At 41.0% G+C, this 24,302-nt stretch overlaps 1 protein-coding gene across 1 annotated transcript; it reads right to left on the reverse strand.

The window, feature by feature from the left end:
• Nucleotides 1-855: 855 nt before the first annotated feature.
• Nucleotides 856-5,657, reverse strand: fgf17 (fibroblast growth factor 17). The gene is made up of 5 exons (XM_085474090.1): nt 5,626-5,657; nt 5,504-5,540; nt 5,086-5,263; nt 3,144-3,250; nt 856-1,337 (listed from the first exon to the last, which is right to left on the reverse strand). Exons 1-5 carry the CDS (start codon nt 5,655-5,657, stop codon nt 1,056-1,058), a joined length of 636 nt encoding a protein of 211 aa, XP_085330216.1. The 3' UTR covers nt 856-1,055.
• Nucleotides 5,658-24,302: the final 18,645 nt, after the last annotated feature.

Here is a 24,302-nt window from a genome sequence, read left to right on the forward strand (position 1 = left end):
TGTTAAATGCAGACTGAGTTATCTCAAATAACTTATTTTTATGATGAGATGTCTGTTTGCCTGCGTCAGGCTGGCGACCTGTCCAGGGTGTACCCCGTCTCTTGCCCTATAGTAGCTGGGATAGGCTCCAGGCCCCCCGGGACCCTGATAAGGATAAGTTGAAGAGAATGGATGGATGTTCACGGCGTACACAGGACAAATCTTGCTGACACTGATAATGTACAGATTTCACCCTTGGCATTCCCATGAGGTTGAGTAGTGTCCTAAAATCCAAAACATTCCCTTTAGTTCATGCATGTTGATACATGAAATATCTTTGCCACTAGGCTAGGAGAAAATGTGGTATGTCATTGATCCGATTACAAAGTCAGAGCAAATATCTAGACAGTGATTGTGTAATACAGCTAAACATTTAATGTCATTTTATTAGGAAAAATTAGATTTTACATCAAAGTAAAATATGTTTCTCCATTCTTTCTTTTTTAATTGAAGTGGCAACCCCCCTTCTGATCTCTCTGGATAGATTACCCCTTCATAACAATGTAGGGCTGAATCCAGCCAGCATGTTTGGGCCAAAAATTCAAATTTATTTTAAATCTAACTGTCCAACTGTCTCCAATATGACCTTATTGGAACTCTTTGTTTGTTACCTGCTGCTTTAAAAATGTTTCCTTGTGGTATGAATGGTAGTATTGTGTCGACCCACTGGGATATAAAGAAAAACATCCTTTAAAGCACAACTGAATGTATTTTATGATTGATTTGAAATGTGAAAGTGTAGTATCTAATGGTGTCGTGGGCTGTTTCATAGGCTTCCTCAGATTTCTTGCTAGCCACCCTATGCATCGTGTCACTTCATCCCTCAACACTCGCACAGACGTAATAGACAATTTAATACAATCCACTTGCTTTACTCTCTTTCAGTATTTACAGCAATATTATGGCATCTAAGGCATTTTTCACTTGTCAAAAAATATACAAAAATAAAGTTGCATCTGTTTCTTCCCATGTCACAACTGTCATCAGTCCATCACTTTTGCTGCGCCTAGGAAGAGCTAGGTGATTTTCCTGTTCCGCTTCGCTCTACGTGTGGACGGAAATCTGATGAACTCAAATGGTTTACTTTGGTCCGTGTTGGGGAAGGGAGGTAATCCTGTGTGCAGCCTCTTGATGAAATGGACCTCTCTCTGATTCTCCCTCGTTCTGGAGGCTTTGATGGGCCTCCCTTTCCGGGTGAAAGCCACATACCAGCCCTCATACTTGGCATTCTGGAAGGCTGTGTAATTGTTCTCCAGTACAATCTCAGTGAAGATACAATCTTTGCTCCGGCCATTTGGCTGTGTGAGAAGACAGAAAGGTTTCTTGTGTTACACCTGGACAAAAACTGATTCATCTATATATAAAATTATTGCCTGAACTCATGGAATAAATGGCTTTATACAGTGTCAAAAAATGTCAGTGCAAACAGCTTAAAATAAGACTAACATTTGGAAGACAAAACCAAATTCTGATATAAATGAGATGCTGAGAGAACGAGCAATAACCCAGAACAATAACCCTTCTTATTTCAGTTTACTCAACAGTGAGCTTCTGCTGACTCACTTATGCAAATAGCTTCTGATGTGTGTCAGGTAGAATTATTATTTTCTTTCTTCACTAATTGCAAAAACAAAACGTATTCAGATTGCCTAAGGTGAGGGTTAGGGCTGGAACTGGCTGGAGCCTTTATGACTTGTATTCATGGATTTCAGTTGGAATTATTGTTCTATTTGTTCCCTTATTGCCAAGATTTGGAAGAAAAATGGAAAACCAAAACGTTCATATTATCATTGCCTACGATTAGTTAGGGTTAAAGTTGTGATCGTCAATGATAACGACTTAAGCCTCACGTGGTTAAATGCTGGCAAATATTGTTACCTTTGCACAGAGATGTGCTAGCTGTCTTTATGCTGCGCTAAGCTTCTGATTTTAGATTATGTTAAAACAGTTGATAGGTATCAAATTAAAAATGTAATCACCCCTTTCCCCAATGATCAAAGGAAACTAATGTGATTTAATCATTTGTTGTCATCTTCTGATATGTTGATAACAGGTACAATCTATAATACTAGAAAAATGTAACAGAAAATGTGTGATGGTTACATTCAAGTTTGTTGCAACTTTGTACACAGAATTATTGAAAAGAACTGTTCTTTTTATCTTCACCTACAGACTGTGTCACTGAACTTCTTATCTCTGTACAGATATCACAGCAGCCACAATTTCAACACCTCTGAATCGTGATGAGAACGAGATTTATGACTTGTCATGTCAGCCAGATATGTGATTCCATCTTTTCCATTTCCGTGAAGGAAGTGGAGAGTTGACTTATGACCAAACACACAGGGTGTGCATGATGGGAGGGTACTTCCCCCAGTCATTGTCAACCATGGCCAATAGGACTGAGTGATATCACTCAGTCCTGAGAGGATCCCTTTTTTCCAGTACTACATCATGTCCTGAAGTGACTGACAAGGTATGAGAATTCAGTAACAATGGACTGGAGCTTTAGCATCTGAGCTACAGTGTATGTTTTATTGGATATGCAGTGTGTTAAAGTAAAGTCTGTATTTCCTCTGAGGAAAAGTTTTCTCATCAGTGGTAAGTTTTCTTATGGGAAGATGGTTACGCTAACTTTACATGCTACAGACGGAACAATAGCACTGATGTGTTCTACCTGATGTGTTCATTTTCAAGATGTTCAAGGTGTTCATTTTGCCTTAACCTCTCAGTATCCACCAGCATCCACCAGATCATTGGGAACCTAGGGTTACAGTTAGGGTTAGGAGTGGGGTTTGCGTTCAGTTAATATCTACCCCAAATAAAAGTTTTGGAAAAAAAATATATACTGCATTGGCAAAGTGTGCTTCATTTAAAATATAAAATATTGTAGTTTCTGAAAACCTTCCTGTTTAGAGTGTAGCTAAAACAAAACCCAACACTAACCCTAGATGGGTTGACCTGGTGGATGTCTACTATAACACAGTTTGACTGCTTTTTTGTTTCTTTTTTTCTTTTTGCTTCACCGCATTTGTCCCCTACTTTGCTCACTAAAGTCAGCATAGGTGTAGTTTCTGTGTTAACACATACTCCTCAACACATACCTTTCCAACAAGCTTCCCCTTCCGGTTCATACAGAGGTAGCGCCCACTTTCTGCACCTCTTATCCTAACTCGACTGCCAAAGGTGTCTGTCTCAACAAACAGGCGAGCTGCGGGAAAGACACAAGACTGTCAGGGGGCTGAAGACAAAAGGAGCCTAGGACACAGCCACAGACTCACTTTTGTCTTGTGTGTGTAATAAGTCATGCACAAAATGTCTTTATGGGAATCAGGTATTATTGAAAACACACAGTGACACTGAAATATAAAGCCCAATTTCTGCTGTACCATGTATGACCAGCATTTAGTGTCTGCTATTCACTACAGATATAAAACCTGCAGGGATAATGAGTTAATGCTGTTAGTATAAGAATCTGCACTTCTTTGCTCTGTGGACTCTGTTGAGCTGAAACTCCTTAGTGATAACAACCTGATGAAAGTCAAAACACCAACTGATTAAACAAATGTTATGTCTGGTCATTAAAGACCTAGATCTTGCAAGCTGAATATACATTCTCACTTATTATTCTGCAGTTAATCATGGCCATTACAACAGTCTTGTGTATTGGGACTACAGAAACAAAGGGCTTGTCCTAATCAGCCACTAAATTCATCAGACGATGGTTTCATGGATGCAGCAGGGAGGCTGAATTAACATACAGGACTGAAAACACCTCAAAGTGGGAGGGACGGGCAGGCTGGATGTGAAACTGCTGGCTTTGCCTGAGGACATCAGTGCCCAGCAGGGGCTAAATAGCTGCGCTGTGGGGAACCACAAAACTCCAGATTGTCACTAATTCCTCGGAAGAGTCTCTTTAACAAGGCATTGTCACTGATTGCAGACTAGTGTACTGCATTCTGCCAAACTATGCAAAACCCTTAACCTCTTAACCTCCACCAAGTCATTTGTGACTTATTGGGACAGGAGTACGGTTTCGGTTCAGCTGACGTCTCAGTGGATTTCAACTGAATCTCTACTGAATATAGAATTTTCTCCTATTTGGAAGATCGAAATGTTAAAGCTTTTAACAGAAAAATATGTATGACACTTTATTAACATGTTCAGCTACTTTGTGGAAAATGGCCCTTTTTTAGTATGTGGCTAGCATCATTTTGTGCCTTTTGATAATGCAACTATTACAATATATAGAAATCTTGGAATGAACAAACTTCTTCAATTGGATTTTGGAAAAATAAATTAATACTCAAAGCCTACTGATGATATCCATGATTTTTAAATATCAAATATATTGTGAATGTAATACACATTTGAGATATGGTAAATAAGTATGCAATTGCTCTTTTCAAGGTTTCTGTACAGGTATAGTTACATAGTCACAAAATGTACTATCATTATTATCATTATTATTGTTATTATTATTATTGTTATTATTCTTATTATTATTGTTGTTGTTGTTGTTATTAATTTATTATTATTATTATTATTATTATTATTATTATTATTATTATTATTTCCTAAGGAAACATTAATAATAATATCAGTATTATTTTACATGAATATTCAGCCATAATATTAATGTAGAGAAAAGTTCATATTGTGGCAGCTCTATTCAAAATAAAAATACAATCCGGTGGTGAGTCTGTCAATATAAATGTATTAAATTATATCTAAATGTATAAAACCAGTTTGTGATCATTACATATTTATCCCGACACGTTTTAAATGATGTTAATTGCCCAAATGTTAACTGTACTTCACAGTATGCGTGTTTGAACAAAAATGTACCTTTACATTAAGAAAAAGAAGAACATAAAACAAATCAGTTGAAAATCTTTTTCACGTAAATGTTTTTGTATTATTTTTTCGAGGGATGGGCTGCTGGAAAGAAAATTGACAACTTAATGCTTTCTCATGAAATATCTACCGGTAGGCCTTAGTGATCGTAATCCTTGGTTATTCTTAAAGTAACTTGTTAGCTCTTACCGTACAGATTTCCATCCTCGGCGGTGGCGGTGACCCTTTTGCCGTGAATCTGGACGTGTTTCCCGCTAGTGCGACTGTAGAGCTGGTAAACTCTGACCTGTCTTCGGCTGAGCTGGTCCGTCACTGCGCCCTGCGTCCTCACATACTGGTTAAAATTAGGAGACGGGTGATTCTCCCCCTTTTTTATGCAAAGGGAAAAATGAAATACATAATGTTGTCTTTCTAATCTGGGATAAAGAAACGATAGCCAATTTTAGAAGCACCAAAATGCGTCAGATTTTTTCACAAATGAATAGGCTATTCTTTTGCACACTAACATCGGCACTCATATTCAAATGTCGTTTGGATCGTAGCCTTGTAATTGTTCCTTCTTTCATCTATTCCTTATTGTTAACAGGTTTAAGTTTTAGTGGCTTACCTGAGCCTGACACCACAGCACGAAAAAATGAAACGATCTGCAGGAGTAACAAAAAATGAATGAGCAACAGAGAAGTGATTTTTTTGTGGCTATCATACAATCAGAGTGTGTGGCCCGCTTACATGTAAATACAGTGTTGGTTTATTCCATACATTCTCTCTCTTATTTTAACCGGTCAAGGAGCAGAGTTCTTTCGGCAGTAAATCCCAGAAGGATGCGGTAAATAAATCCAAGCGTTCCCACAGTGTCGCATATGCACTCCTGACCTGTCCATCCACACCGACAAAGTCTGCAGCAGTTATTTCCTGTCACATTTATCAGAAAACTGATCCAGCTGATTGGGTAGTGAAAAATTCTTCGAAACATCAAAAGCGGACGCATCCATTATAAAGCAGAAAGGCTGTAATGCTGCTCTTTACATGACTAGGATGGAAACGTGAGGGGATCCCCAGCTCGCTGCGCTGCTGCTTGGTTTGATTCCAGCTTTTGAAAAGCCCTCTGTGTCACTGGGACCCGGCTACTCACTGGTTAAATGGTGAAAGGCTCAAGTCCCTCCTTGAAATCTTGTGGGTGGGGACAGCAGCGGGACCAATAATTTACAGTTTGTCAGAAGTGCTAAGACAGATTTCTCGAAACTTTCTGAGCTTTTCTTGAAACTGTAAATGCAAAATACAGTTTTCACAGCACATCTGCATCACACACAGTTTCAGTACAACGAAAAACACGTTTGCCCCGAACAAAGGTTCAGTCAGCCTGTTTGTTGCAGATGTTGATGATTACGCTTCAATTCTTTAAAAATACCCACAGGATCTATTTTTCAATTTACCCCTGCAATTCACTGCTGTCGTGGATTAGTGATATATAAATAACTGAAGCGAATGCTGCTGTCAGTGTTGTGTTTAAGAAATGACATCTGTGCTTTAGTTATTTAACTTGTCCTTCCAGAGGGAAACACCTGGGACAGGTCGCCTGTCTGTCAGGGTTTAATCTACTTTCAACATTAATTACAGCACTGTGTTTGAAAATGAGAAGCCTATTAGCAATTTATGGGAAATGTTGGGAGGTGTTAATGAAACTACAGCAACCTCCCACAACACTTCTGCTTGTGTTACCTGGTCACACTTTGGGCTCATGTAGAGCAAATCATTTAGACAAAAAGTGTGTTTTTTCTTCACATGAGCAATCAGCATCCCGAGAGAAGCTCCCGAGCTGCGCTAACAGTGGAGTTCAGAACAGCCTTTTCTTAATCCGGCCAAAACAGTGTAAGAAATCTACGCAAGCCAATTTTGGATGTTGTCCTTAGGTTTTTTTTTCTGTTCCGATTTAATGTTGAAAACCACTCTAGTTTGTAAAAGCTCTCTGTTCAAGATAAACGACCTTTTGTTTTCCTACCCCACATAAAGCTTTATAACGTGAAAACAGGAGTGCAACTGGACACAATACCAGTGCAAGATTGTTGAAACCCAGCAGATAAACATCAGTCACCAGCTCTGCTATGTTTGCTACAAGTGTGAGACGGACAGCACATGAGTTTTCTGAAAAAATAGCAGTTTCTGCCTTACCTGAAGGCTCTTCCTGGAGCACTCACCTCACTTACTCAACTGCCTGCAGCATTCTCTCCACCTGTGGAAAAGCAGACCAGTCACCTCTTCCTCAGGAGTCCAAGTAAGCTACCTCACTTTCACTCACTAATTGGACTTTCCTTACAGAACTTATTTGGACTTCTCAGACTAATAGCTCTCTGTTCACCCAGAGTCACACCTGTCATGTTCATATCAGCTAAGAAGAGTCACCTCCGTCCTTGCTGCCTAAGTTCAGCCCATGTGGCCCATTAACAAAAAGTGGTTTGGGGATTCAGTGGTTGAAGCACTGATCTTCCACTCAGCAGATGCCCAGTAGACATTAAAGCAATAGTCAGTGGTTTTGAGACTGCATACTGGCCTCTGTGTTCCCGTATTACATTCCCTATGGGCTGTTTTAACTGCATGCAATCAACGTATGGTCAGATACACGATATTGCCAAAGGTAGTCTCTTTCCCATGTAAATCACTGAATTCGGGAGTTCCAATCATTTCCATGGCCACAGGTGTATAAAATCAGTGACCTAGTCATGCAGACTGCTGCTACAAACATTTGTGAAAGAACGAGTCTCTCTCAGGAGCCCCCTGGGGAACAAGTCCAGTCATGAAAAGGCCTCGCTACTAAATATTCCACAGTCAACTTTTAATGGTACTATAACTATGTGAAAGCGACTGGTAATGACAGAAACTCAGACAAGAAGTGGTATGGCTGAATAAAATCACTTAGTGTGGTCGGTGGATGCTGAGGCAGAAGGTCTTCATCTTTCTGCATAGTCAATTGTTACAGACCTCCCCACCTCATGTGGCCTTCGGATTAGCTCAAGAGCAGCGCATGGAGAGCTGCATCCAAACCTTATATCACTGAGCACAATGCAAATCCAGGGATACAGTGGTGTAAAGCACATCTCCACTGGACTGTAGGTGTAGACGGGTTCTCTGGAGCGATTAATCACGCTTCTCCATCTGGCAATCTGACGGATGAGTCTGATCTGCGGTTGTTTTTCAGGAGTTGGGCTCAGATCCTTAACTCCAGTGAAAGAAACTCTTAATGCTTCAGCATACCAAGACAGCTCTGGACAATTTCATATTCCCAACTTTCTGGGAACAGTTTTGGCATGAACGTTACGGTTCCAATCTGACCGTGCACTAGCGCACAAAGCAAGGGCCATAAAAGCATGAATGAGCGAGTTTGGTGTGAAAGAACTAGACTGGCCTACAGAGAGTCATGAGCTCAAACAGATGGAATACATTTGGGGTGAATTAGTATCATCAGTATCTGACCTCAGCTGACCTGGAAACTTCTGTCCAGGTACCCTCTCCTCCAACAAAATGGGAAACCCCGAACAAACCTTAATTCTGTGTTGCGTTGTCAGGATTTAGAAATTTGATTTAGAGCAGTAAAATGTTACCTGCACGCAAAATGCTCAAAAACAATAAACAACAAGAAGAAAACAGAAAATCAAACAGAAATGAAAAAAGACGAATGAGACAAAATGAAAGAGAAAATAAAGGAAGGTAAAAAAGAGGAGCCAGAAAGGACAAGGAAAAGAAAGATGATGGGGAGAATTAGAACAGGGGAATATGAGAGGTGAAAAAGAACAGAAAAGGCAAGTGGAGAAAAACTAAAGAGGGGAATAGGAACGAGAGAAAAGGTAGAGAAGAAAAATGATCAAAGAAGATCTGAGAAGACAGCAGAGCTGGTAGATGGGCGTGTATTTTGTTAGCTGCTGGGTCCAGATGAGGTGTATTTTGTGAACAACAGTGTAACATGAAGCTTCAAGTGCCTTCACGTCTTGGCCTTCTCACGTTCTCTTGACCTCACTACTACAATCATCCCCACCGAGGGCAATAAAGCAGTAAAATGCAGCAGTTAGGCATCTCTGACATGTTGATCTGTTTTTAACTGCTTGACAGGAGTCACTGTTACTGACTGCTGATGTCACCTTTACTGTAAGCCCATCAACTCATCCATCAGTTCTCCTCTAGTGGAACAACAATTAGTATTGTCTTAGTAAGAAAACACACACTTAGTAATGTGAGTGATGATTTAACAGCATGATGCAGGCTGCAGCAAGTGTGTTTTTGTTTGCCTGGGGAAATAACTTGGCCCGTGCCAGCTTATAATGCTGCAGTGACAGTTCCACATCATCCATGCGATGAGAACGCTCTCTCCGATTCATCGTAAACTGTCTGAAAGAAAAAATAAACTGACAACAAAATTCTTACAAACAGCATAAATTCAGTGACTGAGTGAATGATTTGTTCATGTGATAAATGAAATGATAAAACCTGGATTTCAGACAATAAGAAAACTAAGACTAGGAAAATTATATTAGAGATTATATGGTTAGAAATAAAAAGTAAATACAAATATATGTTTATTTTTAACTGTGAAAGAAATACTTTGATCAAACTGGAAGCATCACTGCTGAACTGCAAATTTCTCAGAAGAAAATTTGTTAGTGTGTCTGTGCAGCGTTCCCTGATTCTCAGGGACATCTGAGGTGAAACGAGTTTGAAATGATTATTTTTCCAAAATAATTTCTATTAAAAAAATGAAAAGAACTTGGAGCACCATCCCTACAAATTACTTTGGAAACGGTGCACACCAAGGTCGCTGACCTACGCTATAACTTAAATAAGTTTTGTGCTCCAAATCAGTGTGTTGAAATTGTGACTTAGCATCCTAAGAATACTGTAGCTATCATGGTTGTTAGGTTGAGGGTATAAGATAAATGCCTGACCACTAATCTTTTCCTTAAGCCGAATCTGTGATTGAAATGCATCTTATCTAAAATCCATATACATAGTTGGGGTAGTGAATGGTGCCCTTTCATTGTATGTTAGTTTTTGGTTTTTATTATAATTTGGTTGAGTTTAGTGATACAAAATCTGGTTAATTTCTTTTATAAAACAGGTTTAGATGTCAAAAATTAATGGCTGGGTTTGGATTAAAAAAACAAACCAAAAAACAACAACCTAGTTCTAGTCTTGTTGTAGCCCTGATGAACAATCAATATGTAGCATGAGAACAGGTTGGGCATTAGCATTGTGCTGACCATTGCGTACTTGCATTCTGTTTATGGATCCTTACTCATCCCAAATACTTTGTATATCCCAGAAACACTTTTCACAAAGTGTCTGTGAAGGTTCTCAGTCATCCAGGTCATCGTAGTCAAAGGAGCTTGTCTATACGTACAAAGATTAAACATTCATAAAGATATTCTGTCAGCAGGTCTGCAGATTGCATTACCGTCAGTTAAGCTGCTTTATACCAGCTCAGAATATGTTATGGAACTGATTTCAAGACTTTTGGTCCCAGTTAAATTAATGACCTACTGGTACCACACAAGGCAGTTATAGTGCTTTAGAGCCTCAGACCTCGGGCCTCAGTGTGTGGACAAGTCTTTATCTCCTTTTCTGACTGCGTGCCAGCTGTTCCTTTGATGTGCTCTTGATAGTGCCTGACGTTGTTTTTTACGTTGTGAATGGAGATCATTTTTCAAAACAGTTCTAGAGTGGACAAAATTTTCTTTTTAACAAGTGTGTTGAAAAATCGCATTAAAAAAAAAAACTACATACATGTTCGTATAGACAAAACTTAAATCAAGAAAGGGAATAGAGTATTGGCAGTCAGGGCCACTAAAGCCCTGGAATAACTTAGCAGGAGAAAACCAGGCAGTCTAAGTCAACAATGTATTTCAATCCCACCTTTCGAGGCTGTCTCTTCATTCATAGTATTTCAAAGACTCTTAAGCACTGTGCTGCAGCCCACACATGATGCAAAGCTCTGAAGCTGTTCAGATGTTTTTCTAGAGCAAAGCGCTTTTTGTTTCAATGTTAGTATTTCTTTTGCTCCTGACATTAGCTGACACAAACTGGACTTACTTTACAAGTCACATTAACAATTCACCTCATAGGTAGCATTCTGCAAGCTTAAGAAACATGACCCACAGTTACACAAGCTAGCAGGAATTATTCTGTACTTGATGTATGATGGCTGTTGCAGGACTTGCTGTCATCACTTTGGAACTCACTGTTTTCTCGTTGTCAGCAAGATGTTTATGTAATGGGATACAGGATGAAGATTCAGAGGAGATGGCCCTCATGTAGCTTGCCCTGCTCCTCTACATCGCCAACTTCCAATACATATGTCAAACACATTACTGCAGGGCAGAAGATACAGAAAATATTTAATGCCACATGCAAAAACTCTGTATAATACACCTGCAAGGCCCTTTATAATTCTTCTTAAATCCCGTTTGTTTTATCTGATAGTTATATCTTATTATTAGTAATAGCAGACAAGTGCTGCAACAAAGGAATACTCCAAATCTGGGGTAAATAAGACATTTAATATCTTTATCTTTACCCCCAAACGGTTGATTCTGTTCATCTGGCCGTTTTCAATTGGAGAAATGTTTGGTCACTCATCCAAGTGACTTTGGTGTCACCTGGACCTGGTGCACCTAAATGTATAATGAGGGTATGCTGGGAATGCCTAACAAAGGCCGTGGTCCACGAGATCTTCAACTCTCACCAAAGCATTTCAGCAGAAGGATCATCATCAGCACCTCTGTTGCTGAGGCTGCTGCACTGAGCGGTGGCTGCAAGGTTGTTGGTGCCTGTCATGGGGATAACCCTGGAACCAGCTGGTGGACACCAGAGGTTGAAGCAAAAACTTGGATCTGGGGGGAGTTCAGTGAGGCTGTGGAAAAAGAATTACAGACTGCCTTGAAGTGATTCTGGCAAACCCTCGGGGAACACAGGACGGGAAAGCAATGTTTTACTGACACAGTGTACAGTGTGGTTAGTGCTGCTGATTTCAACCGAGGACTGAGGGCGGTGGAAGGAATACTTCAAGGACCTCCTTAATCCCACTGACACATCTTCCATAGAGGAGGCAGAGTGTGTGGACGAGGGGGGCGACTCAGGTTCTCCCCTCACTCTCACCAGACTTGAGAATGTGCTCCAACTATAGGGAAATCACACTCCTCAGCCTCACCATGAAAGTCCATGCCAGGGTGCTGAAAAGGAGAGTCCATTGGTTTTTCGAATCTCAGATACAGTAGGAACAATTTTTGTTTCACTCTGGTCGCAGGACACATATTTGAGGGTTCATGTGAATTCATTCAAACAGTCTAAACGTATTTTGTAGACTCGGAGAAGGCATTTGTCCCTTGGAGTATTCTGTGGGAGGTGCATCAAGGGAGTGATGGATCGCCAAGGGTACAATTTTTCACAGCCTCCTGCACCTCTTGGGTGAGGTGTTCCTCCATCAGGAGGAGACCCTGGGGCAAACCCTGAAGAGATTATATATCCCGACTGGTCTGAGAATGCCAAACCCAGCCATTAATGTTGTTCTCCTCGACAAGCTGGGTGAGATGGCTGAGGAGAGGGAGTTCTGGGCTTTTCGGCTTATATAAAAAAGAAAGAAAGAGAAAACTGATGAATGGATGCATCTTTAAATCCAGCACTATATTGTACACTTTACTGTCTGGACTATTGATTTGGCAGCTGTTTAACTGAAAGTTAATTCGACTTTACCTATAAGTTTTAAAAAGTTTGGACGTTTCTGTGACTTCTATAATGTATGATTTGTACTCACCCTCACTTTAACCCCCATTTGTACTGTTTTGCTGAACACACTGCTCAGGGGTGCTTCCCCCTTCAAACTCCCCAATTTTTATGAAAAAAGCGAAGAGAACATGGACCAGGGGTCCTCTCGTGTCGACCTGTTTGTCCTCCCTGGTTTTCCCTCTCTCTCACCTGTCAGCGTGCATGTGGTCTCTTTATCTGTTTCATAGGCAGGGTTCCTCGAGGGTTTTATAATACGAGGCTTGTTCAACATAGGTAACTTTCTGTTATCTGAATTCACTTACACTAACAATGGCGATCAGGATAAATGCCACACGAAGCTGGCTGTCAGCTCATTAAGTTAACCCTGAGTTTCCCCTGCACATTCACATTAAAGGGAGAATCTAACCAATCTCTACATGGATCATACAACTTTTCTTTCACAGAAACTGATGCTTATTAGTGCTGCCTACTCCAGAGATGTTATCAAACGGTGATTAAACATCTGCAAAGGACATAAAAATACAACAGTTAACTAGAACACAAGAGAACGTAATTAATGCTGCAGAAAATGATTAATCTGGTGAGTTAGCGCTCAGAGCAGTAAAATAAACATTTTAACGCCAGTTAATTATTTTACCATGATGGCTACACATTAGAGCTCTGAAACAGTTTGATGCAATTACACATAGAAGCTTACCAACCTAATAAAGGAGAAATTAGTTCAGTTTATCGCAGAACAAAGTGACATTAATTTGACTGATTGAACAGGTATTCTTAGTATGTGCTCTGCTATTTATTAGCTGCCGTGCCAAGTTAATTTCAGCAGCAGCCTTTTCAACTGCACCATATTTGCATAAAAGTCAATAATATTTGTTTAGGAAATTTAATGACATGTGGATACAAATGACAGCATTGTGTCGCCTGCAAGTTTTGGTTTCATCAGACTTTTTTCTTTTGCAAACTCCCACACAACTCCGGCCTTTCTCAGGGCTACTGTAGCTCCAGTGACAAACCAAAGGGGAGCTGGTGGTCTCCAAACAGCTCTGACCACATCGTAAAAATCTCAGCCATAAAGAGCAACTGGCAACTCTTTCTGACCCTGCAAAAATAGAGGCAAAGGTTCAGAAAGTGGGTGGTCCCCTTATGAATGATCAAAAGAAGAGAAAATTTTAAAAAGAAAAGAATGGAGGATTCACTTGGGCGAGCAGTGGGGGTCTTCTTGTCCTTCACAATCAGATCAATCTTCACTGCTCCCAGTCAACTGATTCTGCATCCTAGGAATGTTCTATTCAGAATGTGTGTCATTAGTTTTTATTTTGATGACGGCTCACAGGCAGAGAGAGATGAAAATGTACAACTTCGTGCTTATTACAAAGGCTGCTGACCCTTAGGTATTGCCCTGCCATTTGGAAGCTGACCATTTGAGCTTGCCAAATTTGACACAGCTGACGCAGGCAATAAATTTGAACTAGTTTCCCCACCCCCTATATCTATAATGAGTATTCCTCTTCAAGGTCTTTGTACACACACGTATTCAAGCAATCATAATGGAAATCCTAATGTGATAATCATGGGATAAAAGTTGCCTTAATGAAGAACAATGCCAGCACTGCAGAATTATGAATCAGAATCAGAATCAGAATCAGAATACTTTATTGAATCTGCACATGTGAAAACAATGTTTAAAATGTAGCATCTGCAAGTCAGAATAAGGTGTGTGAATAACTAAAGCGGATATGTAAGAGGTAATGGGTGACAGACAACATTGTTAAAGTGACCAGACTGTGCAAATCCCTCCCAGTCCTGCAGCGCTCCAATGTCTGACAGGTGAAACCCAAGTTGCTGATCCGTGATTAACACTTGCCAGTTGCAGACAGGCTCTGCCTGCAGATGAAGCAGTCAGAGAACTTAGGAACATGTCAGACTTCAAAACTAATAAAGTGACTCACACAACTGCAATTCTCAGGGCAACAGACACTGAGAGTATGGGAGGGTGAGGGGTTACAAGGGGTGGTGCTAATGAAAATAGCTGGACGCTGCCCAGCTACGCAGAGTCCACAGTGTCAAACGGGGCCCAGCATCTGTGTTATTTTTAAGGAGCAAAACGTCACTGAGCAATGAACATGCTCAAGGCGCATATCTAACAGGGTTAGATGCAAGGTCATACCCGAGCCAGATCGCTTTCTGAAGACAGACGCTGTCGCTAATAGTAGTGACACACGTGCTGTTGCTTTGAAGCAGTAACTGAAGAGAGGGCTCGAGAAATTCATTGTTGCCTTTTAATTGATGGTATTGGCGTGAAGCTTTCTGTAGTGTAGTTTAAGAACTAACTGATATATACCCACAGACCAGAGCACAGATCCACAGGTGGGACTCTCACAGCTGCTTCTAAAATCTTGACCAAGACTAAATGAGTAAACAAACAATTAGCCAGAGCCTTTCAATTCTAGAGAATCTCTTCATACTACTCAAATCTCTTTTAAAGCCTTATACAAAAAAACATTTCTCTTTGTTCTCACTTTTGTTTTATATCTTTTAAGTATAATTTTGATCCTATTTATCTGTATTTTAAAATGCTTACAAATAATTTTATTGATCTTTTATTATCAAAATGTACCTATACAAAGCACTCAGCTGGTCATCCTGACTTCTACCATTATCAATTTAAATCTCATATTTAAATAAAACTCTGCAGGTATCTTTTTATGAAATTAAAAAAAACCTGTCACTTGTCAATTTCATGTTCACGTGTACAAACAGGATTTATAATTACTGGGTTGCATACATCTGCTGGCCACCATACTACTGCATCTGACAAAACACTGAACACTTGGGGATTTCTGGGCTGACTGAATCGTATCTTATCAGCTTACTCCACAATCAGGGTGGTGACCGTTGGTTCATGTTCACGGCGGATGCTTTATTGCCAAGCGGAAGAGCCTCTAGTGTTTCAATGTTTCAAATCGTTCACATTTGTTAAAGTGCTTTTCACTCACCGTGAAAAGCACTTTAGACTTTTGGCACAACTTATGGTTTTAGTCACCACTGATAATGAGCAGTGTCTGTAAACTCTTTTAATGACTCAATGGAAGAAATACATGTCGGCTTCTCATTTGGAACTGTCTTCATCCACAAGCAATTTCCACTCATTCTTTTTCTTCCTATTACAATCAAAGTCTAGCCTTTTTTTTTTATAGTTCATTTATCCAGAATGCATTGCACACACAATGTAATGGTAGCACAAGTTATGGGAAAAAATCTATATTAAACAAACTGACGTTCAAAGCTAATTAATAATTTATTTTTGTAGTTTTGTAATGATGTGCTTTAGCAGGGAAAGGCATCGTATCATATAGCACATTATGGTCAACAAACTGGAAATATAGCAGTTCCTTTTACTGACTGTGTTTACAGCCAATATTTTTGTTTACAACTTTTATATGGACTTTTTTTGGAAAGAAAAAGCCGGCTACATGAACTGAAGACCAAAAAACTACATTTAGTCACGTGGTTAAATCATCACAGTGTTTGTGGTGAAATAACTAGCTCTCTTTAAACAAATGATATTGCCAATATTTAAAAGGTTTAGGTGAGTTTCTTTTAATTTATTATGGAACAATTCAAGTCAAAGTTTTTTTTTAAACAACCTCCGTGGACCAAAGTGCTGTAAATGTTATACAAAAACAATCACTGAATTAGTAAAGTGAAGCAACAGAATAAAGAGCTGTCATTTCAGCATGTAGCTAATTTTCATTTTAACATTTGATAACCTCACAAAATTACTGAATCCGACCAGAGAGGGAAAAAAAGCATCCAAACAATGTGACCTCTGAACACCAGCTCAGGGAAACTGGACATTTATTAGAAATTAGTTATGGATGGAGAAACATGTGACCTCTTGCTCCGGGAGGACACATCAGGCCATTCTATTTGGCTGGTTTGGGATTTCAAGGACTAATTGATGGCCATTTTCAAGATTCATTCTGTCATCAGTTGACGGTAAAGCTACAGACATATGCCACGGATGTCACTGGGCCTCGCAGTCAAAATACAACCCCCCCCCCCCCCACACACACACACACACACACACACTAGCCCTGAGGAATTCTTCAGAGTAATCCTTTTGAGTCAAAGACTTAGGTGTTCTTCAGTTCACAGAAGAAGCCGACAAAAACATTTGTAATCAAAGACAGAGAATCAACTTTATATATGTATATATTTGTGTGTATATAAATCAATTTAACAAACAGGTTTCATAGTTGTAGGCCACTGGCATTTTCTTCCCCTCCTCGTCTTTTCTGGGGGGTGGGGGTTTCACTAGTTCACTACTGGTACCATGAGATCATATCTGGACTCCACAGAGCATACACAGCCTCTCCTCTAGGATGGCACATCAACATGTGCCAATGGCAGAAAATTTGCTCTGTCTTCCAGCACAGTCTCAAGAGCATAGAGCAGATTCCAGGAGATAAACAGTTATTCTTGGAGAGCTCGACAGGGCTGTAGAAGTTCCTTAACGTATCAGCAGGACCCAGTGAGGATGGGTACCGCTGTATTAGGGTCCTTTGATGGGTCTTTTGTATTAGGAGAAACTGGATAAGCAGTGCCAGAACCCTACAAAATGACCTCCAGCAGGCTACTGGTGTGAATGTCTCTGGCCAAACGATCAGAAATTGACTTGATGAGGGTGAGGCTTGACATCCTCCAGTGGGCCCTGTGCTCATTGCCTGGCACCTTGCAGCCTGAGGTCCACCAGTGGGAACCTTTTTGCTTTTCACAAATGAGAGTATGTTCACCCTGAGCACGTGTCACAGACCTCAAAGGGTCTATTTAAGCCATGGAGAACATTATACTACCAATGTTCAGCATGACCACTATGGGTTGGGTCTGGATACAAGGCCAGCTGAGATCTTCACTCTTTGCTAGGTGCTTTCCTTTACCTGCCCTTGCTCTGTTGTGTTCCCTCCTAGTTTATTCTGGTACACAAGCTTTGGTTGTATTCAAGAGTTGCTATGACAACAACCACGCCCATTAGGTAGTACTGGATTGTAATGGAAAATCAGTCAATCCTAGTCAAGTCGTGGCGATCCATGATGAGTCAATCTGAGTAGGTACTAATGGAAAAGATGCTCATGCTGCATGGACCCCTGTGCTGTAAATACCTGTTATACTTACTCGTATCCAGGCAATATTGTTTTCTTATTTCAGTGAAAGAGTTAAACTTGCATTGACCTCCTGGGTCTTGTACATACATACATTTCTATGTATGTATGTATGTAAAAAAAAATATCAATAATTAGAGAAGCTGTTCAGTTATTCATTATTATTGTTATAATTATTATTATTTGGAACTTATAGGCCAAAGATATATGATTGCACGAGTGTTCCTAGGATACAAACTGTATGAAATATGTGGAGGAAAAACATGTAGTTCCCATCTGTGCACAGTTCTCCTCCTACCAGCAGCATGTTCATTCTACTAGTGTGGTGAGAATGTGAGACCCTGGGCCCCAGTGCCAGTTGGTATGCTGCCGTGGAAGAGCTTTATGTAGAGCTGCAGCAGCTGTCTGCTCTCTCCCTCCTTCTCTGATCTCTGCTGTGCAGTTCACACCTGATCAACGACTGCACTTCACACAGGAATTTTCCATTTTCTATTTTCTGTCACCCTATGGAGCCCATCCCCTCCCCCAACGCCATCAAACAACAGCCACCAGACCAATGGCAAGACAAGTACCCTTCCAAATTGGCGGCTGGTGACAGCAACACCCATACTAGCCACTGACACAATAGCACGCCTGGTATTTCCATCCAGCTTCCATGACTCTGTTGCTGCCTGTCACTGATGAAAGAAAAGCAGCTAAAGGATACTGTTAAAGGTACTATGTTTAGGCATTTGTCATAACTACATTATTGTCAAATTCATTCTGGAAATAAGGATACTTACCTTAAACGAATAGGCACATCTTAAAGGATATTGTTATGTGGTTTGGGCTTATACCCCACAAAGAAGTGGACATTATGATTTTATCTGTTGGCATGAGCATCAGGACATCACAGACTTCAGAGTCTCTAGTTTACCCAGTTTGTGAGGAAAAATAAACAAACCCTTATGAAGGAGACATCTAACCATAAAAGTGTAATCTTCACAATGAAACCACAAAACACTACGCTAGAGTAAATCACAGTTAATCATCATCACTGCCTAAGAAGAACAGCAAGCTGCCCATACCTGAGGCCTTAGAAACTGGCATGCAAAGACTCACAGCCTTGGCCAGCCACTTACAGAGGTATACCAGAGACCTAGAAAAGCAGGAAAATAAACAAGCTGATCTCCACTGAACCATCTAAGGTGTACTCTCAGGGGCAGGGGAACAGCCCCACCAAGGCTGAAGATGAAGCAATACTAGAAGAGCACATGGGAGAAGGACGCATCACATAACAACAATTCTCAGTGGCTAATGGAGCTACGTGCAGACCATATAAGGAGCCGGATCCCGTAGGCATCACAGTGACAGATATCCAAGAAAGCGTCTCCAATATGAAGAGTTGGACAGCACCAGGCCCTGACATGATTCACACCTACTGGCCAAAGAAGCTGACTGCACTCCATGAACGTCTGGCAGCATAAATGCAGGAGACACACCTGGAAAGGCTAACTTTAGGTTGAGCATTCCAGATACCCAAGGATCCCCAGAATAGACTCAGCAATAACCTGCTTCAGTACCCTATAGAAGCTCCTGTCAGGCATTATAATGGCTAAGATAACCAGGCAGATGGCTCCATACATGAGTGGGGTATAGAAAGGAATTGGTGGAAACACCAAAGGGGCAAAAAAAATCAGCTTTTTGTAGAGAGAGCAGTCGGTTGAGACTGCAAGACCAGACTGACTAATTTGTGCACCGCCTTGAAAGACTACAACAAAGCCTATGACTCAGTGCCTTTCACATGGACCCTGGAATGCCTACAACTGTACAAGATCAACAGGACCCTAAGAGCCTTCATCAGGAATTAAATCAAGATGTAGCAAACAACACTAGAGACCAACCTCAAGCCAAATGCACAAGTTACCATCATGTGCTCTACCAAGGAGATGCTCTGTCCCCACAGTTGTTCTGCTGGTCATCTACTGATTGGGAGGTTGGTGGTTCAATCCCTGGCTCCCCCAGTCTGCATTCCAAATATCCTTGGACAAGACACTAACCCCAGGTTATTCTCCAATACATCCACCAGAGTATGAATGTGTGTGAATGTTAGCTAGAAAGCACTTAACAAGCATAGGAGAAAGTGCTTGTGTGAATGGCTGGATGTGGCATGTTGTATAAAGTGCTTTGAGTGCTCCAGGAGAGAATAAAAGCACAGTATTAGAATCAGTCCATTTATCATTTGCACCTCAGCCATTTAATTAACAAGACTGGTTAAATGTAAGATCCATACCAGGGAGGTGACTGCTTCTGAGGAGTTTCTGTCTGAGGCTTCCGTGTATTTCCTTTAAAAAGTAAACGCGCCCAGACCAGATAACATCCCAGGTCATGCTCTCAAAGCATGCGTTAAAAAACAGGGAGATGTCTTCAACCTCTCTCTGTGTTTTTTTCTGTCGTCCCCTGATGCTTTAAGAGGACTGCCATCATCCCTGTCCCGAAGAAACCTAATAAAGCTGTCTCGATGACTATCACCCACTAGCACTCACTTCCACTGTTATGAAGTGCTTTGAGCGTATAGTCAGGACTCAAATCACATCTTCACTTCTAGCCTACAGACTAAACAGATTCACAGATGATGCAACAATGCTAGCTCTGCACACTGTCGTTTCCCACCTGAACCATAAGTTCATTGACTAAAGCTCCCCTTTCAGCACCATAATTGTCAGGATCCTGAGTCTCCAGACCCAGCGTTTTTGTACTCGTGTGATTTATTCTATGGTTTCTAGTTTTGATTCATTGCCCTTCATGTTTCCCCGTGCCCCCTCTGTTCTGTAAGTCTGTGTTTCGTGGTCTGTGTCTTTGCATGTTTTGAGTTTCTTGTGTTTTCTGTCACTCTGTATAGAGATCGACAGACCACGGGACTTTTGCGCATTGCGGGGACGAGTGGCAGCAAAATCAAAACACTGCATCAAGCACTAGTATTTCCAGCACCGGTAATCATTAATTCTGCAGTTTTAATCCCTACTTGGATTTTATTTGCCCCAAAAACAGTGATGTACAAAACGACGGAGAACATGGCAGCTCCGCACAAAGACAGACGTGACGAGGAGGCAAAACAAAAAGTACGAGGAAAAAATCAAAGGAGTGAACAGGAGTTTAGAGTTTAGTTTGTGATGGTCCAGTTTAGTTTAGTTTGCTTTTGTATGCTTTTTCCCTGCCAGCAAATTAAGCTGAGTTCCTTGTGTTTAAACCTCGTGCCTGCCACACAGCGCTGCCTGACAATAATTCCATTCAGGCTTATCACCAAGCTTTGAAATCAGCTAATCAGTGTCTTCTTATGCAACTGGATCCTGGACTTGCTGACGGACAGACCACAGGTGTCTGTCACGTCATCTACACTGACGCTCCACACTGGTGTCCCTCTGGGATGTGTGCTCAGCCCCCCTATTGTACACCCTGTTCAGCTACGACTGTGAGGCCACACACAGCTCCAAGACCATTGTTACATTTGCAGACGAACCCAGCATCATTAATTGCATTTTGAATGGAGAGGAGTCTGCTTACAGAGCAGAGGGGAGAGCCCTGGTGTTGGGACAACCTGCTGATCAAAATCACCAAGACCAAGGAGCTCATTGTGGAGTACAGGAGACTGCAGGGTGGAGGGCACACCCCTGCTGACATCGAGGGGACAGAGGTGGAGATGCTTCAGGTTTCTAGAAATTAACATCAGTGAGGATAAGAGCTGGTCACAACACGTGGATGTGATCACAAAAGCAGTGAAACAGTGGCTCTTTTCTCTGAGGATGTTTGGCATGGACTCTCAACTTCTATCGGTGCATCATTGAGATTATTCTGTCTTGCTGTGTCATGACCTGGTAGGACCTCAGCTCTGTGGAGGAAGGTCAAATCAGCACAATGTATCACAAAGTCTACACTGCCAGCCATTCAGAACCTCTACAGACAGCACTGTATGAGGTTGGCCCTCCAGATGCTCTCTGATCCCAGCAATACACTCTTAATGCTTCTGCTTGATGGCAGCAGGTATGAGAGCATCCACACCCACACCAGCAGATTCAGGGACAGTTTCTACCCACAAGCCATAAGGGTACTGAACTGCTGAAATATCTGACAGCTGCTTTTGCTGTATCACTGTACAAGTGTATACAATTACCTCTGCACAACAGCCACTACAGTATTTTGTCATATCCATCCATCCATTCACTTCCGCTTATCCTTTTCAGGGTCGCGGGGGGCGCTGGAGCCTATCCCAGCTAGGGCGAGAGGCGGGGTACACCCTGGACAGGTCGCCAGTCTGTCGCAGGGCCAACACACAGGGACAAACAACCATTCACACTCACATTCACTCGCACATTCACACCTAGTGACAATTTGGGTTATCCAATTAACCTATCCCCACAAGCTGCATGTCTTTGGACGGCGGGAGGAAGCCGGAGTACCCGGAGGGAACCCACGCAGACACGGGGAGAACATGCAAACTCCACACAGAAAGACCCCGGCCTGATATTGGAATTGAACTCAGGACCTTCTTGCTGTGCGGCAACAGTGCTAACCACCGTGCCACCGTGCTGCCCATATTTTGTCATAATCTGTATTTATTTATTCAACGCTTGTTGTTGTTGTTGTTGATGAATCTATTACTTTATGTGCAAATTTTGCTTTTCTTGGTGCAATACTGAGGGGGCTCTGAGCCTAAGAAATACATTGCTGGTAGTGATGTGCCATTATCACCTGAATATGACAAATAAAACTTGAACTACTCCAATTTTTCGTTCAGGCCCTGGTATGTCTCTGTTTCCTTTCTGATGTTGCTGTCTGGGACATCTATCACAACTATGGTCTTCTGATTCTTGCTAAGTAGAAGTACAGGTACTTGTGTTAAAATACTCTGAAAGTTGAAGTACTGATTCAATTTCCTTACTCTAAAAGTTCTGAAAAAGTTCTGAAATGTACTCAAAGTAAGAAAATAAAAAGTAGATACTTTTAGGACCTTTTACCAGCATGTTTGTGCCGACCTAAATGAACCTTTTCTGCCTACATTTAATGAGAATCAGAATACTTTATTGATCCGTAGGGGAAATATTTGAATAAGAAAGAGGAGCATGTGCAAAAAGGGTGTAGCTACTGCAGTAAACAGTGTGTTAAGTGGATGAGCTGTACAGGGAGATGGCCACAGACAGGAATGATTTCCTGTGTCGTTCAGTGGTGCTTTTTGGTACTCTTAGTCTCTCACTAAACGTGCTCCTGTGACTGACCAGTGTGTCATGGAGTGGGTGGGAGGTGTTATCCAACATCGTCTTTATCTTGGACAACATTTAAAGGCCAATTTTGCTTTTGGTTAGTGCTGTTGCCTCACAGCAAGTTCGACTGAGTTCGACTCCACCATCTGTGTTGAGTTTGCAGAGTTTGCCTCTGGATGTCTGGAGCCTGGATCTCCTCTGTGCCTGCTTCATGCCCTGGTGGACAGGGCTGTGGCCCCCCCACACCCTCTAGCAGATCATTACATGAAGGAACCTTTTAAATACAAGCGCGTCCATGCTCACAGGTGTACACACGGGTGCTCACACACACAAACTACACCCTTTTTGGCTCCTACCTCAAAGCACACTGTGTTCTGTTGATCTTACGTGCTGCACAATAATGTTTAATATTTAGTATTTACTGTTATATTCACATAGATCATCGCGATGATGTTGTTTATTATATTGCTCTCTTTTTTTTGCTTGTTTTCTCTTTTTTCTTTCTCAACAGGTGATCCAGGTGATTGATAGATGTATTTTTTTGTTTTGTTGGTTTTTGGTTTTTGCCCTTTATCACCGTCCCTCTTCCCCGCTCTTTTTCTTTCCCTCTTTCTTTTTCCCAGTCAAGTCTGTCCCATGTTCAGCAAATGAAAATAAAATAAACAATAAAAGCGAAGGTGAATCAAATAGACCAATATGGCAAGGCTGGGATGGTTCATTTGGTAAAGTAATTCCGTTGGGCATCTTTCTTTACCTTTAGACAATAATTCTGATGCAAAAGAACCAAAAAAAGAGTTTGCATGTTTTACCCGTGTTTGAGCGGGTTGTCTCCACGTGGATTGTGGAATCAATCAGTCTCCGGCTACAGCTTATGTAGCAAATCATGACTGTAGACAGTCTCACTACCAGTGTTGGTCAAGTTACTTGAAAAAAGTAATCAGTAACTAATTACTGATTACTTCCCCCAAAAAGCAATCCCATTACTTTACTCATTACTTATTTTCAATAGTAATTAATTACTTAGTTACTTTTTAAAAACACGATTTACAACCTGAGTAGGTGATAAAGCGATAGATCTTTCAGCCCAATTCTACTTTTCCTGCATAATCCATCATACAAAATGTGATCAGATGGAAAAGTCTCTTTTTAAAACTTGTTTTATTAGTTTTAATCTTTTAACTTTATGCATCAAGCAAACATTTAATTATATGCAACATTCTCTGAGTTGAATAAATTAGTT

Source organism: Copadichromis virginalis, linkage group LG12 (assembly GCF_057382275.1).
Source record: "Copadichromis virginalis isolate Kocher_CV1m ecotype Utaka linkage group LG12, C_Virginalis_male_GT1.1, whole genome shotgun sequence".
Taxonomy (NCBI): domain Eukaryota; kingdom Metazoa; phylum Chordata; class Actinopteri; order Cichliformes; family Cichlidae; genus Copadichromis; species Copadichromis virginalis.